This window comes from Onychostoma macrolepis, chromosome 03, assembly GCF_012432095.1.
Source record: "Onychostoma macrolepis isolate SWU-2019 chromosome 03, ASM1243209v1, whole genome shotgun sequence".
Taxonomy (NCBI): domain Eukaryota; kingdom Metazoa; phylum Chordata; class Actinopteri; order Cypriniformes; family Cyprinidae; genus Onychostoma; species Onychostoma macrolepis.
In genome coordinates, this window is record NC_081157.1 from 32,286,472 (window position 1) to 32,300,636 (window position 14,165).

The 14,165-nt window shown below is 38.8% G+C and overlaps 1 protein-coding gene across 2 annotated transcripts in view; it reads right to left on the minus strand.

Moving 5' to 3' along the window:
- The window catches only part of plekhh3 (pleckstrin homology, MyTH4 and FERM domain containing H3), a 40,935-nt gene extending 33,208 nt beyond the window's left edge, over nt 1-7,727 (minus strand). The window contains exon 1 of one of the 2 annotated variants that reach the window (XM_058770031.1): nt 7,120-7,727. In XM_058770031.1, coding sequence (XP_058626014.1) covers nt 7,120-7,254 — 135 coding nt within the window. In that variant the 5' untranslated portion in view covers nt 7,255-7,727. The remainder of the gene's footprint in view (nt 1-7,119) is intronic. The other variant, XM_058770032.1, reaches the window with a different exon arrangement.
- Nucleotides 7,728-14,165: the final 6,438 nt, after the last annotated feature.

Genomic DNA, 14,165 nt, shown 5'->3' on the forward strand with positions numbered 1-14,165 from the left:
TTCTGGGAGGTGACGGCTAAAAAAAAAACATGTACAAAAGTATCCTGAAAGATTAGTTGGCTCCTACAGTTTTGCCAGCAATTTTCTTGTGAATGGCCCTGTAGTCAATAAAAGCAGTGTTTCGCAATACAGGCAGCGAGCACGCCGCAATTTGCAATAAATACTGTTTATGAGTGGATTCTAGTTAAAGTTGATTTCCAGGAAAATTACAAAGAGGCTCATTTACACAACCATGTATTTCTTCCCACTGAGATGACCATCTGACCCCTGTCAAGCACCCACCCACTGGCAGGCCCAGGCTGCGGTGCCACGCTCGGCTCGCCTGCGGGTTCCCGTTAATGACTGGTATGCATTGGCTCCGATTCTGCCCTTTGGTCCAGTGACTCTGTGAGGTTTATCAGAATTGATCCCGGCTGTAAACTGCCTCAGTCTGACTCCCCCACATCAGCTGTAACTCTAGCCCCCCCCTCACCTTGACCTCTTTCACAGACACGCACCTCTATGTGTGTGCGACTAAGTCTGTGCCGCTCTGTGGCATCGTGTTTCAGGGCTCTGGCACGGCATTGGAGGAACGTTCCGTGCCGGGCTGCGGGCTCCTGAGGGTCATGAGGCTAAAGAGTCAGGAAGACGGTTCTTTTCTTACACAAACTCTTTCAAAGAAACAACAAACATTTCATTTGAGTGTGAAGAAAATATTTTTTTATTTTGTTTACATAAATAATTATTTCTTACTTTAGGCCATATCTTCTCTTTGTTTTAAAAGTCACCATAATACTCATAAAAATGTCTATTTTTCAGGTATCGATCAATGTTTTAATGGTTATAATATACAGTATACACATGCATTAGGACAGTAAGATTTTTTGGAACAAAAATATTACTTTATTCACCAAGAATGCATGAAATTGATCAAAAGAGACAGTATTTATAATGTTACGATTACTTTTTAACTTTATATTCATTAATGAATCCTGAAAAAAAAGTATCAAAGTTTCAGTGTATCAGTGCAGTCAAATCGAATTAAATCGCATTCAAAATAAGTTTGTTTACATATTATGTGTGTGTGCTGTGTATATTTATATTTTATTTACATAAAATATCAAAATAGGTTATATTTCTTAAACATATACATGTAATGTATGTATATAAACTTACTTTAAATTGTAATATTTCACAGAGTTACTGTTATTACTTTATTTTCGATCAAATAAATGCAGCCTTGTTGAGCACAATTTATCTCTTTCAAAAACATTTACAAAATCTTATCAACCCCAAGCTTTTGAACAGTAGTACGGAGGTTCTAAAGCTTCTAAAAGTATTCACATAATTGGTTAAATGATCAAACACAGCAAAATGTAAAGCTAAATGCTATTTGAATGTAAGATTGATTGCTGTTAGACAAATATTGAAATATTATTGTATTCTAAGGTGCATGTGACAGGTTTGGCGCTAAATCTATGAAACGCTATCCAGGTCAGCGGCAAGACGCTTCACGAACCAGCACGCCACAGTTTACAACTAGAGCTGCTAAGTTTAGTACATACGCACACACATTAACAAAGATGGTGTAGGGAGTAGGGAAAGTTGTAAGTCCACTTGGCATAGGGAGATGGACTGGCTGAGGTCCCTGGAGTTAGAGGAAGAGTGCAGTTAAAAGAGCAGGATGGAGGTGAGAAAAAGTGTGTTACAGAGCAAAAGGGGCGTGTATAATGAGACTCGCTTAATGTTTAACCAGGGTGGAGAAGCACCATAAATGTTGGACAGGCTCAGCAGGAGAGACTCTCTCTCGTTCTCTCTTCGCCATTCGGTTTCTCTGAGTAGCCCACGCTTCTCATTCATTTACTAATGTGGTGTACGTGCATTTCTTCACATGTTAAAGATGTCCTTTTAACCTGTAGGGCTTCAGGCAAAAAAAACACAGATCAGAGTTCAAATTCAGAAGAATTTCAGGAAACCACACATCCAAATTCTTGTTCAATGTCATACGTTCCACTACGAACCACTTCCCAAGACATATAAAGAGTTCACAGCACTGAAAATGAGTCTGTCTGTTTCACATAATATCTAATAAAGCTTAATCGGGGGATTGAGTCGGTTAGGAAGGCTGGGAAAGGTATGGCGTGTGAGCGGGACCTCTGGCAAGAGCGTTCCGGGATGAGGAGCAGGATGATTCATCCGGGCAGGAGATGCCGTGATGGGTTCGTTCCGTGGCTGACTTCCGTTCCTGTGTCCCAAGAGATGGGGTTGAGTAAGCGGGCGGAAATGCCGCTGCTCTGCCAACCATGGGCCTCTGGAGCAGATGTTCGTCTGTGTGCTTTTTGTTTTTTTCTATGCTTCTACCCTGAGGGGACTTTTAGGGACAGGCAGGATTAGCCAAACAAAACAAACTTCATTTACTTTTTTAAATTTTCCGAATGGCCCGAAAGACCACCACTTTAACTTTTTATATTGAATTTCAAGGTATCATGCAATCCGTTTTTATGTTTATGTAACAGTTTGTCAAAGTTACTGTGTGTTGCTGGGAAACTAAGTCTAAAAAGTGAAAACATAAGGGGAAAAAAGCAAATGTAGCGTTATGGAAAATCAGTTTATTTTGCCCATATCGCTCCAACAAAAACAACAACAAAACATTAAACCTCAATTTAAACCTGCATAGCGCAAGATTTTGGCTCACCGTAGAGGGTGTGGGGGAAATACCATCTCAAAGCTCTGTGGTTCTACCGTTATACATTAACAGCACTGAGTCTGTGCCAGAAACTCCTGCCAGTTTGTGTTTCTTTCCCAGGATGCCCTGCTCCTCACCCCAACAGCTGCAGTGGGCGGGTGTCCTGGTGTCATAACATCTTCAAGGCACAGCATGAATGTCAAAAACATAAAGAAAGAAAGTTCTGTGTCTCCTAAAACACGGAAGAGTGGAGCAAGGGATGTTCGTCGCTCTAAAATAGGAAAGAGGGGGAAGAGCAAGAGCAAGAGCGTGCAGGACAAACAGAAGCGCTCTTTCAGCTTGCCCGCTGTCTGTTTGGCCAGCTTGATTGGGGAACGCTGCTGACGTCAGAAGAGCAGATCCCTGAACCAGCAATGCACCGCTGCGTGCTTACTATTATGAAGGCCTTAAAGGGAAAGTTTGTCACCTTCATGTCATTTCAAACCTTTATAACTTTCTTCTGTGAAACCAAAAAAAAAGATATTTTGAAGAATGTTATTGGACCTCTTTGACTTTGACAAAGAAAAAAAAAAAAAGAAAAAAAACGGTTGAAACATATCTCTTGTGTTCCACAGAAGAAAGAAAGTCATTCAGGTTTGGAACAACATGAGGGTGAGAAAAGCATTAAAGTTAGCATTAAAGTACAAAGTTATAAGCCTGAATGTCAGCTTTACATACTGTAGGACAAAATGTAGGGCTTGTTTCAGCATAGATATAGTACAGATGTACATGTGATTAAAAGTGGATCTGTGGAGATGATACATTCAGCTGCGGTCTCCTGTGGCACAAAAAAGGACCGTTAACAGACGCTGCAGAGAGGAAGTATCCAAACACACACGTCTGTGGGGTCTGACCACCTGCTTGAGTGTGTGGCCTACAGAGGGTTGGGTGCAATGGAGGAGGTCTTTGTGTAAACACGTCAATGGATGTTTCCAGAGCAGGCTTTCCTAGACTTCAGCCAAACCAGGCCTCTCTGTACCCTCCGTGTCTTCCAAGCATGCATTTCCTCTTCGGCAATAATAGTTGACAGTGAAAGCCCAACTTCTATAAGTATCTGGTTTTTAGTTTGATTTGGGGGAAAAGGTTACTAATACTTCATCAAAACAGAGCAAAATGGGTAAAGTAATGAAACTAAGCCAGAGTGATTTAGCCAGCAAAATTCCCAGCTTGAAAATCCAGTTTAAGCCCTTATCTATATGACGGAAAATGGTAGATATGGTCACATTAGCAAAATTTCAGTGAAATTTTGTGGGCAAAGCACAAGCACTGCTCACACAGAAGTCACTTTGAAAGCAAGTAGCTTTCTGTTGGTCAATGAGGTGAATTCACATGACCAACTTGAACCAGATGTGAAATCTGAATGGGGAAATCTTTTGCCCTTACACAAAATTCCCATTTGCGTGGATTCTTAATGAAATTCCTGGAATTTTGCACATGGAAATTCGCTGAGTAATGGTAAATGTGACTGCACATTAAGCCAATCATTAGTAAATCCAAAATGATCATGGGCTGGTAGACAATTTTGGACTCACACCACGATGGTCAAGCTGGTTTTTGGTGGCACATGGTGACTGGTCAACCAGTGAATGTCTACGAACAAATTTAATCACCAGTTTAGTCCAGTTAGAAACCACCTACCACTTTAAGCTTAATATTCCAACAAGTTTTAAAGTCCTTAAAGAATAAGCTTTGATAGTTCAAACCACCAAAGGGGCTAATTATGAACAACAGAAAAACACGCGCCACCCACCAAGACCTGATCAGCAACCACTTAGTTTGTCTTAGGAAGGACAACTGAAGGTTGTTTGCTCTGACTATTGATCCTGCCTGGCACGAAGAGGAAGCCTGGCTTTGCAGATGCACTCTAGATATCAATATCTTTTATCAATAATCGATAAAGGCACAGTGGCAAAAGTGAAAACAGCAAAAGTCAATTGTGGTGGTGCAACAGCAAGAAAAAATTTATAAATCATAATAAAAGTTCAGGCTCTGTATGCTCTAAAACAATGACTCAGCAAATGGGCACTCATATTACAATAGCCATTCATATAGTTAGAGCTGAAGTCTTTAAAGCTGCTTCATTACTGTATATGCGATACCCCAAGATGTGGCATGCACTCAGTTGACTATGTAACATTATCTAATGGTTACATCACATACTGGAGACTGACAGTGTTCAGTGGATCAAGTTCATCAAATTTAATCATCCCATCAAATTCAAACTGAGTTTATCTGAAACTCTGTGTCAGAAATCACCCATTCACATGTCTAAATTTGTCTGTATTATTAGACTATCCCATATTACAACACTTTAAAAAGTTTTTTTCATGTCTTTTCTTGCCAGTTGGCTACAAGGACTCACACTGGTGCCTTTTAAAAAAAAAAAAAAAATTAGGCGTATGATGACCCTGGGGAAGAGGGGGATGCATTGACCTATTAACCTCCTATATTCTACCCCCATTACCCTGAGACACACAAACACACACAGAAATCCTTCACAGAGCCATAAATGGGTTAATGGCATAAGACTTCGGCAAGGAAATATGGGGATTATTGATCTCAGGGCGATTAGTCCATAGAGGATAGATGGAGTGGGGATAAAGGGAGTAGGGAGAGATAAGAGGTCAGTCCATAAGAGATTGGCGCAAAAGGTCCCTTAGGCTGTTTCTTATTGATTGGCCCAGTGCATTTGTGTGTAACACGGTTTCACAATATGTGACTGATTAGAAAACCAGTGGGTGTCTCGTAAAGCGTGTGTGTATATGTCCAGACATGTCAATATGTCTTTATACCCGCCTATCAGAGAACTGATATGAACTGTAGACAGTACACTTGAGGTAAGCCAGCATTACATGAGTGTTGGGTCATAATGGGGTGTGGAATACTTTTAGATGTAGGCGATTAGCCATCCCAAGAAGTACACGGGGTCTACTGAGTGTGAGATGGAAATATTTCTGCTTTAATTCAGAAGTGCTCAAAACTGTCTTTGTGTGAGTGTGAGAAAGGCTCGCTGGCTGTTGAAAAACTCATTTAGTGTACAAAAGGGGATCAATACCAGAGATTTTACTGACAGAGGAGCCATTATTAAATATTTGATCATGCGGATGTGTTCAGTTGCACAGAGGCGTAAAATAGATGGGGAACCTGAATGCTGCCTCAGCTGAATGTCCTTCACTGATCATTACATTTCACAGGAGCCCTTCATCTCTGTTCTTCACTATGATTTGTGCCTTCCTTTTTTAAACGCACATGGGCTAATCATAAAACACCACAACAATAAGATCTTGTGTGTGACAACAGTGGAATACTTTTGGATGCATAGTTGCCTTACAGACAAAGGACAATTACATATTTTATAACTACATATTTTGACATACATGGTGTCCCACTAACAGGATTGCTGGAATTAAAAAGCTCTCAAAACCAAATACATAGTGAGCATACGTATTATTGGCTCACAAATGATACTTTGGGAGCATTGGTATCTTAGCATGCAAACCCAGAGCGCTTCTCTTTGATTCTCAAAATATGACCAGAAAAACTAGTTTTGCTAGAACAACCTTGGTGTTCTTATCACACACTATTTCCAACACTTAAAACTGAGAAATCAATACTATCAATTTGCACATGTCTGTGCTTCAAAAATATGTCTGTATGTCTATAATGTCTGAATATATATATATATATTAGTTACTAGTAAATAATCCAGTAGTGACAACTAGTATCCTTTCCAATTTCACTAGTAATTACTATTTATTTAAATATTGGTGCTTATTCATTATATACTTATAACAATAGTGACTAATAGCTATTCAATAAACCACTAGCACTTAAAATTCTTTACATGAACACTGGTTCCTTTACTACTAATAATTAGTTCTGAATAAATAGACACTAATACTTAATCATATATGACAAGCTAAACAACCACTGAATGAGACAAGTAATGTAGCTAGTGGCACTTAGGATAGATACTAGTGTCTAGATAAATATATACATGTATCTAGTAAATAAGTACTAAGCAGAACTAATTACTAGTTAACACCCAACAAAAAAGTACTTGTACCAAATGAAAAGGTACTAGAAAAGTAGAATAGGTATCTGCAACAACTAACGTTAGCAATACATGCTAGCTGGAAGTGAATAGCTGAGATCTGAAACACATCCCCATACAATTCAATTGGGGGGTGCCGGGGGTGCCAATATGTTACTTTATTTTACTTCAAAACAATAAAAGTTACTTGTTATGTATGGGATCATGACTAGTGAAATAGTAACAAGTATATAAAAAATAAAACAAGTATACAAAAATACTGTTACGTTTTCAAAAAAAAAAAGGCATCAGAACAGCTATTAGCTAGTTTAAGTTACACAACATTATTGATAGTTGCACAGCTTTAGTTTTGTCTACATACCCGTCCCGTGTGTATGTGCTCGTCCTGATTGCGTAACTCAAAAGACTCTTCCTCCTCTTTCTCCCCATGATCCCGAGCCAGCAAACTGAAGCCTTGTCTGCAGCACACAAGCCAGCAAAGTCCCTGCAAAGGCATTCAAATCACGGCGTGTCGTCCAGTTTCTATCCGTAAAAGTCCAGTGATGTCCACCGTCCTGTCGTGCAGATGGGACAGATGGAGACTGTCTAGTCGCAGGAAACGAGATGATCCGAGAGCATAAACTCCTCGATTTCGGTTGGGACACCTGACAATACCGCGTTTTATCGCGCGGGATGTATCCAAATACGTGTCCAACTTCAGAGAAAAACTGATATGATAAAAGTGCTTTTTATTATTATTTTTATCCCACGGCTACTTTCAAAAGGAGAGTTGATAAAACAACGCTTCTTATCGCCTTCTATTGCGTCTCTGATTCTGCGGGACATGAGCATGCAGACTTTTTGAGAAGCATGAGTGAAGGGGCGGGGCGAATCACCCCATGCGTTAGGATTCGCAACATGATTGGATCACCACGCACACGCCCAGAACACGCCCCGCCCACTGTCGTCTGGCTCGCTGCACATGTGAAGTAGGCATTTCAGGAAATGAAAGCCGATTCGGTGATGGGATCAGAAATGTTTGAGTCTCTTGTAAAGCAACAACAAATGTGACCACAAAACCAGTCATAAGGGTCAATTTCTTGAAATTGAGAGTTATACATCATCTGAAAGCTGAATAAATGAGCTTTCCATTGATGTATGGTTTGTTAGGATCGGACAATATTTGACCTAGATACAACTATTTGAAAATCTGGAATCTGAGGGTGCAAAATATCAAAATATTGAGAAAAGCGCCTTTAAATTTGTCCAAATTAAGTCCTTAGCAATGTATATCACTAATCAAAAATTAAGTTTTGATATGTTTACGGTAGGAAATTTACAAAATATCTTCATGGAACATGATCTTTACTTAGTATCCTAATGATTTTTGGCGTAAAAGAAAAATGGATAATTTTGACCCATACAATGTATTGTTGGCTATTGATAACAAATATACCCCAGTGACTTAAGACTGGCTTTGTGGTCCAGGGTCCCAAATGTCAAATCCCTGTCATTTACACTTTAAATTTAGGTTCAAATGTAATTATGAACCTGACGGCACTCTTTGCTTTGTTTACTATTTTCTAGGTTTTACCCAAATCTGTCATTGTACAAACTATGATGTCATCATAGAAAGGCTATCTACTTTGAATGGCAAAGTGAAATTCGCCTTCTATTATTTGGATAGTGCTGGGACGTGGAGACTGTGCAGTATTATCAAGTTAGTGTGAAGTTCTGGGTAAAGGGGTGAATGAGCACTCTATGTTTTGTGTGTGTGTGTTGGGGGGTAATGTAGTCTCCTGAAACGCATTATGTGCCTGAATGGAAAGCAGATGGACTCCTTTATTCCAGGAAACTCCTGTCACGAGAGGCTCTGAAGAGAGGGAGACAGACAGAGAATGAGGGGAGAGGGTAGAACACCAGAAAGACTTTTTTGTGTGACTTCCAAAAGGTCTGATGATCCCTCTTCCTCTTTATTGTCTTGTGCAATGTCTGGTTTCTACATTTTTTTTCTGTCATTTATTATATGTTTATGGCTTAGAAAGCAAATGACTCCTTGTGGACACCAAACAAACATCACTCATTTTCATTTAGTTTTATTGTACCTGTCTTCCAGGAAATAACTGGTCAGATCAGAACTGTTAGTATGAATCAAATAAATCAGTCTGAAAACTGAATTTAAATAGCTGAGAGATTAATAAAAAGATCAAAAGAACGATCAATAAAAGTAAATCATTTAATATGCGGTTTTGAAAATTTTGTTTCAGGATTATTTGATGAATGGAGAGTTCAAAAGAACAGCATTTATGCAAAAAAATATACATAATATAAATATACATGGAAATATACATATGAGACAAAATATCATGACTTTTGATCAATAATAATTTGTCTAAAAGTATTAATTTCTAAAAAGAAAAATAATAATAATAATTATACATTATATTGCCAAAAGTATTGGGTCACCCCCTTCTAATGAACAGGTTTGACTACTTTAGTAATTTCCATGAGTACAAATCTCAATGTTTAAGCATATAATGATATTCTAGGGAATTGTGTGCTTCTACTTCTATAGCAACAGTTTGGACATGACCTTTTTCTATTCTGACATGACAATGCCTCTGTGACTAAGGCAAGGTTCAAAAAGAAATGATTGATTGAGTCAGTGAGGAAGAACTTGACTGGTCTGCATAAAGCCAAGTCCTAATCCAAGCTGAACACCTCTGGTGTGACTATAAATGCAGACCTTGAGCCAAAAACTCATCACCAAACACCAAGACATTAAGATTTGTACTCATGGAAATGACTAAATTAGTCAAACCTGTTCATTAGAAGGGGGTGTATATATATATATATATATACACGAGACAAAATATAATGAACTTTGATCAATAATAATGTGTCTAAAAATAATAATAATAATAATAATACTGGCCTTAAACTCTTGATCTTTATAAAATAAATGGCTTATGTAGTTGTAGTGATGATTAAGTATTTAATCATTGATAAATTCCAAAATTCTCCCCTAAAAATCCAATTTTTAAACAGGACTGAGTGCAAATACAGCTTCTTGAAATTTGATCATTTCCTCAATGTGCGTTCATAATTTTTACCATTTATGTCTTAAAGCTTAATTTTTCCATCACACACATTGTCAGTCTTTCCACTCTAATCCTTCTTTTCCTGAAGTCTCACACAGAACGCAGCTCACTCACTTACTCACTCATGTACACCCATAAATCACGCTTTCTAAAAGCACACCAAACACACTCTCTCTTGCTCACATTCACGCAGATGACACATGATATTTTTCAAGGCCCCTATGTGCCTGTGCTCCCTTCGCACTCTCTATATGCCTTCATTTCCTCTCGTTTGCTCTGCTCTGCTCTCTGCTGACTCTCTCCACGCATTCATCATTCTGCAAGCTGGCCCTGGTGTTTGTCTTTAAGTCTGCCTGTGGCTTTACCAAACACACATGCACACAAACGCACACACTCGTGCAGGGGGCTAGCTAGTGTGCTGTCCAGTAAAAACCCCCTGCTTGGCATCGTTCTTTCTCTATCAGTCAGTTCCTCGTCCTCTCTCTCTCTCTAACAGATTACAGTATCGTTTTCCTCACGGCTTATACCTCTGCTTTTCTGTCTTCTCGTCTTCCTCGTCATGGCGCTTCAGACCTGCCTCCCACCTGACCTGCTCCTGGAACAGATGTTTTATTTTTAGAGCACTGTCTCTCTTTCTCCCTCTCTCTCAATCTCTCTGCCCACGCTAAGAAGAAAAAGGGAGTCTTGTGTCTATATATGGCTTGTGAGAGAGTGAGGTTTTCAAGAAAAAACAGACTATCATTATCACACCCATCTTTTGTCTCTGAATACAAGGGAGTGAGAGGAATTTGACCACGCTGATGTTTTCAGTTTTCTGTCTCATTTTCACAAAACAAACCCTAAATCTTCATTTGGGGCCCTTTTTTTGTTTTCAGTCTTGATGCCACAGTCTGTTGTGCTTCCACATCCTCCCAACTGTTCAAATGTGTATTTTACAGCTTATAATGTTTGAAACACCATTTTATATATAAAAAATGACTGAAATGCTTGTAAGGGCTAAACATTAATAATATCTGAAACTTTATTTATTTTATAGATTCTTTACAATTTACAGGGACATATTTAGCAAATAGTTTAATAATAACATTGCTTTATGGAATGCTTCATTCTGACAGGTCAATAGCAGAATTCTCTGATCAGATAACAGCATTAAAGCAATAGTTCACCAAAAACTGAAAATTACCCCATGATTCACTCACTCTCAAGCCATCCTAGGTGTATATGACTTTCTTCTTCCAGACAAATACAATCAGAGTTATATTAAAAAATGTCCTGGCTCTTCCAAGCCATACTTTGCATAATTGCAGTGAATGGGTGTCGTGATTTTGAAGCCCAAAAAAGTGCATCCATCCACAAGTCTCTACAAGTCAAAAAGGCCTACTAAAGAGAAGCGATGCGTTTGTGTAAGAAAAATATCCATATTTAAAACTTTATAAACTGTAATCTCTAGCTTCTGCTAACTGTTGTATGCATGTTCACGACAAAATGGTGTTCCAGCGAATGACGTAGGCGTAGCGCAACCTCCAGTGAGAAGTGACGAACACGTAAGCAGAGAGGAGAGAGCAAAACAAAACACTGGTTACTAATTAGGATTTGCAAAGAAAAATGTCTGAAGATTTCGATATAGGCCAAGAGGAGACTGGTTTTCTTTTGCTGTAAACAAAACTTTATTCTCACCGGAGCTTACGCTACACCTACATCCTACGTCATCCACTGGAACACCACTCTCTCTCTCTCGAGGACACGTGTACGACAGTAAGCTAGAGATTGCGGTTTAGAAAGTTTTAAAGATGGATATTCTTCTTACACAAACGATTCGCTTCACTTCAGAAGGCCTTTATTAACCCCCCAGAGCCGTGTGGAGTATTTTTTATGATGGATGGATGCACTTTATTGGACTACAAAATCTTTGTACCCAGGTCTCGGTTATCCTAATGGACAACATCGGCTGCAACCCTGGGCCCCGAACACTGGGGGGCCCCCGAGACAAGCCGCAGCCCTGCAGAGTTATTCTTCAACCCTAATCAAACACACCTGAACATGCTAATCAAGGTCTGAACGGTTACTAGGAAGCTACAGGCAGGTGAGTTTATTAGGGTTGGAGCTGAACTCTGCAGGGCTGCGGCTCTCCAGGACCGGAGTTCGCCACACCTGATGTAGACCATACAAATAACAAATGAATTATTCCAAATCGTTGTTTGAATTGCGAACGTAGTTGAATCACGGAATCCTATGCAGCCTAGTCACTCCTGCTTCACAGCGAGTGGAACTCGTGATTTCTGCAAATAGTTTTGGGGAATGCAAAGACGTGACTATTGATCATAAGCACAACATCCAGCTAGAAAACATACAGTCTACCTGAGGAAAGACGTCTTTCACTATTGTAAGTTAATGTTGTTAAATAGAGAAACAAAATTATACATTTTCAAAATTTTAACTTATTAGAAGAAGAGCAGGAAGAAGCCCTTTTAGTGGTTAGTGATAGGCTATTTAATTAATTTTATTAGCTGGGATGTTTCTGATTTGTAAGATTATTACTCGATAATATTGTTCATTTATGTACATCATTTTTAGCCTACTATAAGATTATGACGTGCGCATTGTGTTTTCTTTATTTTTATTTCATGAGTACAACATATGCGTCAGTGTTTGATTGCACATTTGATTTACTAATTCATTGAATATAACCGGCATGTAACGGGGGATGAGGGTGGGTGGGCCCAAATCTGCATTAGCCCATGGCCCCACAAAGGCTTAACACGACACTGTTTGTACCTTCAATATTACACACTAAAGGAAGTTGAAAATGTAAAAAAGCTTAACAGGACCCCTCTAATGTTTAATTGCATGATTTGAATTAAAATCGTGAAACTTGGAGTCAGATTGACATGAAATCATACAAGAAATTCTTGTATTATAGTTGGTCTTTTTCCCCTCCTGCTTCACGTCTCCTCTCTCTCTTCATGACTTGCACTCAAGTCAGAACTTGGTGTAATTGACGTTTCCTGTCTATGAGGTCGTTTTAGGCCTTAAGGTGTTGATTCTACTTGAGAAATGGGATAGAGTCAATCCCTGAGTCAGCGTGACAATAGACAGACACCAAACTCATAGTATTCATCCTATAAAGTTCTTCCACCTTGAACTGCTCTGTGTCTCTTTCTCTTCTTTTGTTAGTATGCAGCCTTATTCTCCAGACTTTTTTCTTACTTTGCCTACTGGCTTGTCTGAAATGTGTCTGAATAGCTCATAGCTGTAGAAGTCAGAGGTCACCCGAAGCCTTGTAAATCTAAGTTGAGGACATCACAAATGACCACCATACAAACATTTACTATACTGTGTCATGGTAGAGTTGTTAGAAGGAAATAGTGCTGCCTTTAGGGTAAATTTTGTGACACTGGTGCAGTTGTCAGAGTAAAGACAAGGTTTATATAATATCTGTGTTTGGTTTATTAAAGGTTATTACTGAGAAGGTTTGCTCACATATAAGTGGCACCAAACAGCACAAGCTGCCTCGTAAATGAATACATTGTTTTAAACTTTTCTGGGCAGAATAGGAGAGTTTGAAGGTCTGTTTTTTTTTTGTTTTTTTTAAAAGATGAAGTTTAAGAAAAAATAGTCACATTATGAGAAATAAAGTCACATTGTGAGAGTCAAAAGTCACAGTGTGAGATATGCTATCACATTTTGAGATAAAGTCAAACTGTCAGATGTAAAATCACATGAGATATACAGTCACACTGTGAGATATGAAGTCACATTATGATATATGCAGTCACATCTTGAAATATGTCACATTATGAGATATAAAGTCAAACTGTCAGATATAAAGTTATTTTGAGATATACAATCACACTGTGAGATATAAAGTCAAAGGTTACGTTGTGAGATACAAACTCAAATATGAGATATGAAGTCACATCATGAGATAATCACGAGGTTACCAGATTTGGTGGTTTGGAATCTGGCAACTCTGAGCATTTTAAATGCTCATGAAAGCTGTCTACAGTAAATGAAAAGTGTTTTTATAATAAATGACCTGCAGGCCTAAACCATATGAATTCTGAATCCAGGCTCTGGCGCATAGTTTGCAAATGTCTGCTTTAAGAGAATCAGTGTATTTGTATATGACTCGCTCTTCTTTGTTTTTCTTTCTGTGTGTGTATGTGTCTTTCCTTCTTTCTAAATCTCTCTGGAAGGAGGGGTTTTAGGGAGAGGGCACATAGGAGAAAAAAATATTCTCTCCATAAACTTCTGACCTCTCTTCCCAACCCCCTCTCACCTCCCTTCATGGTCTCCATTACTCTATCTTTAACCCTGGTTCCTCCAA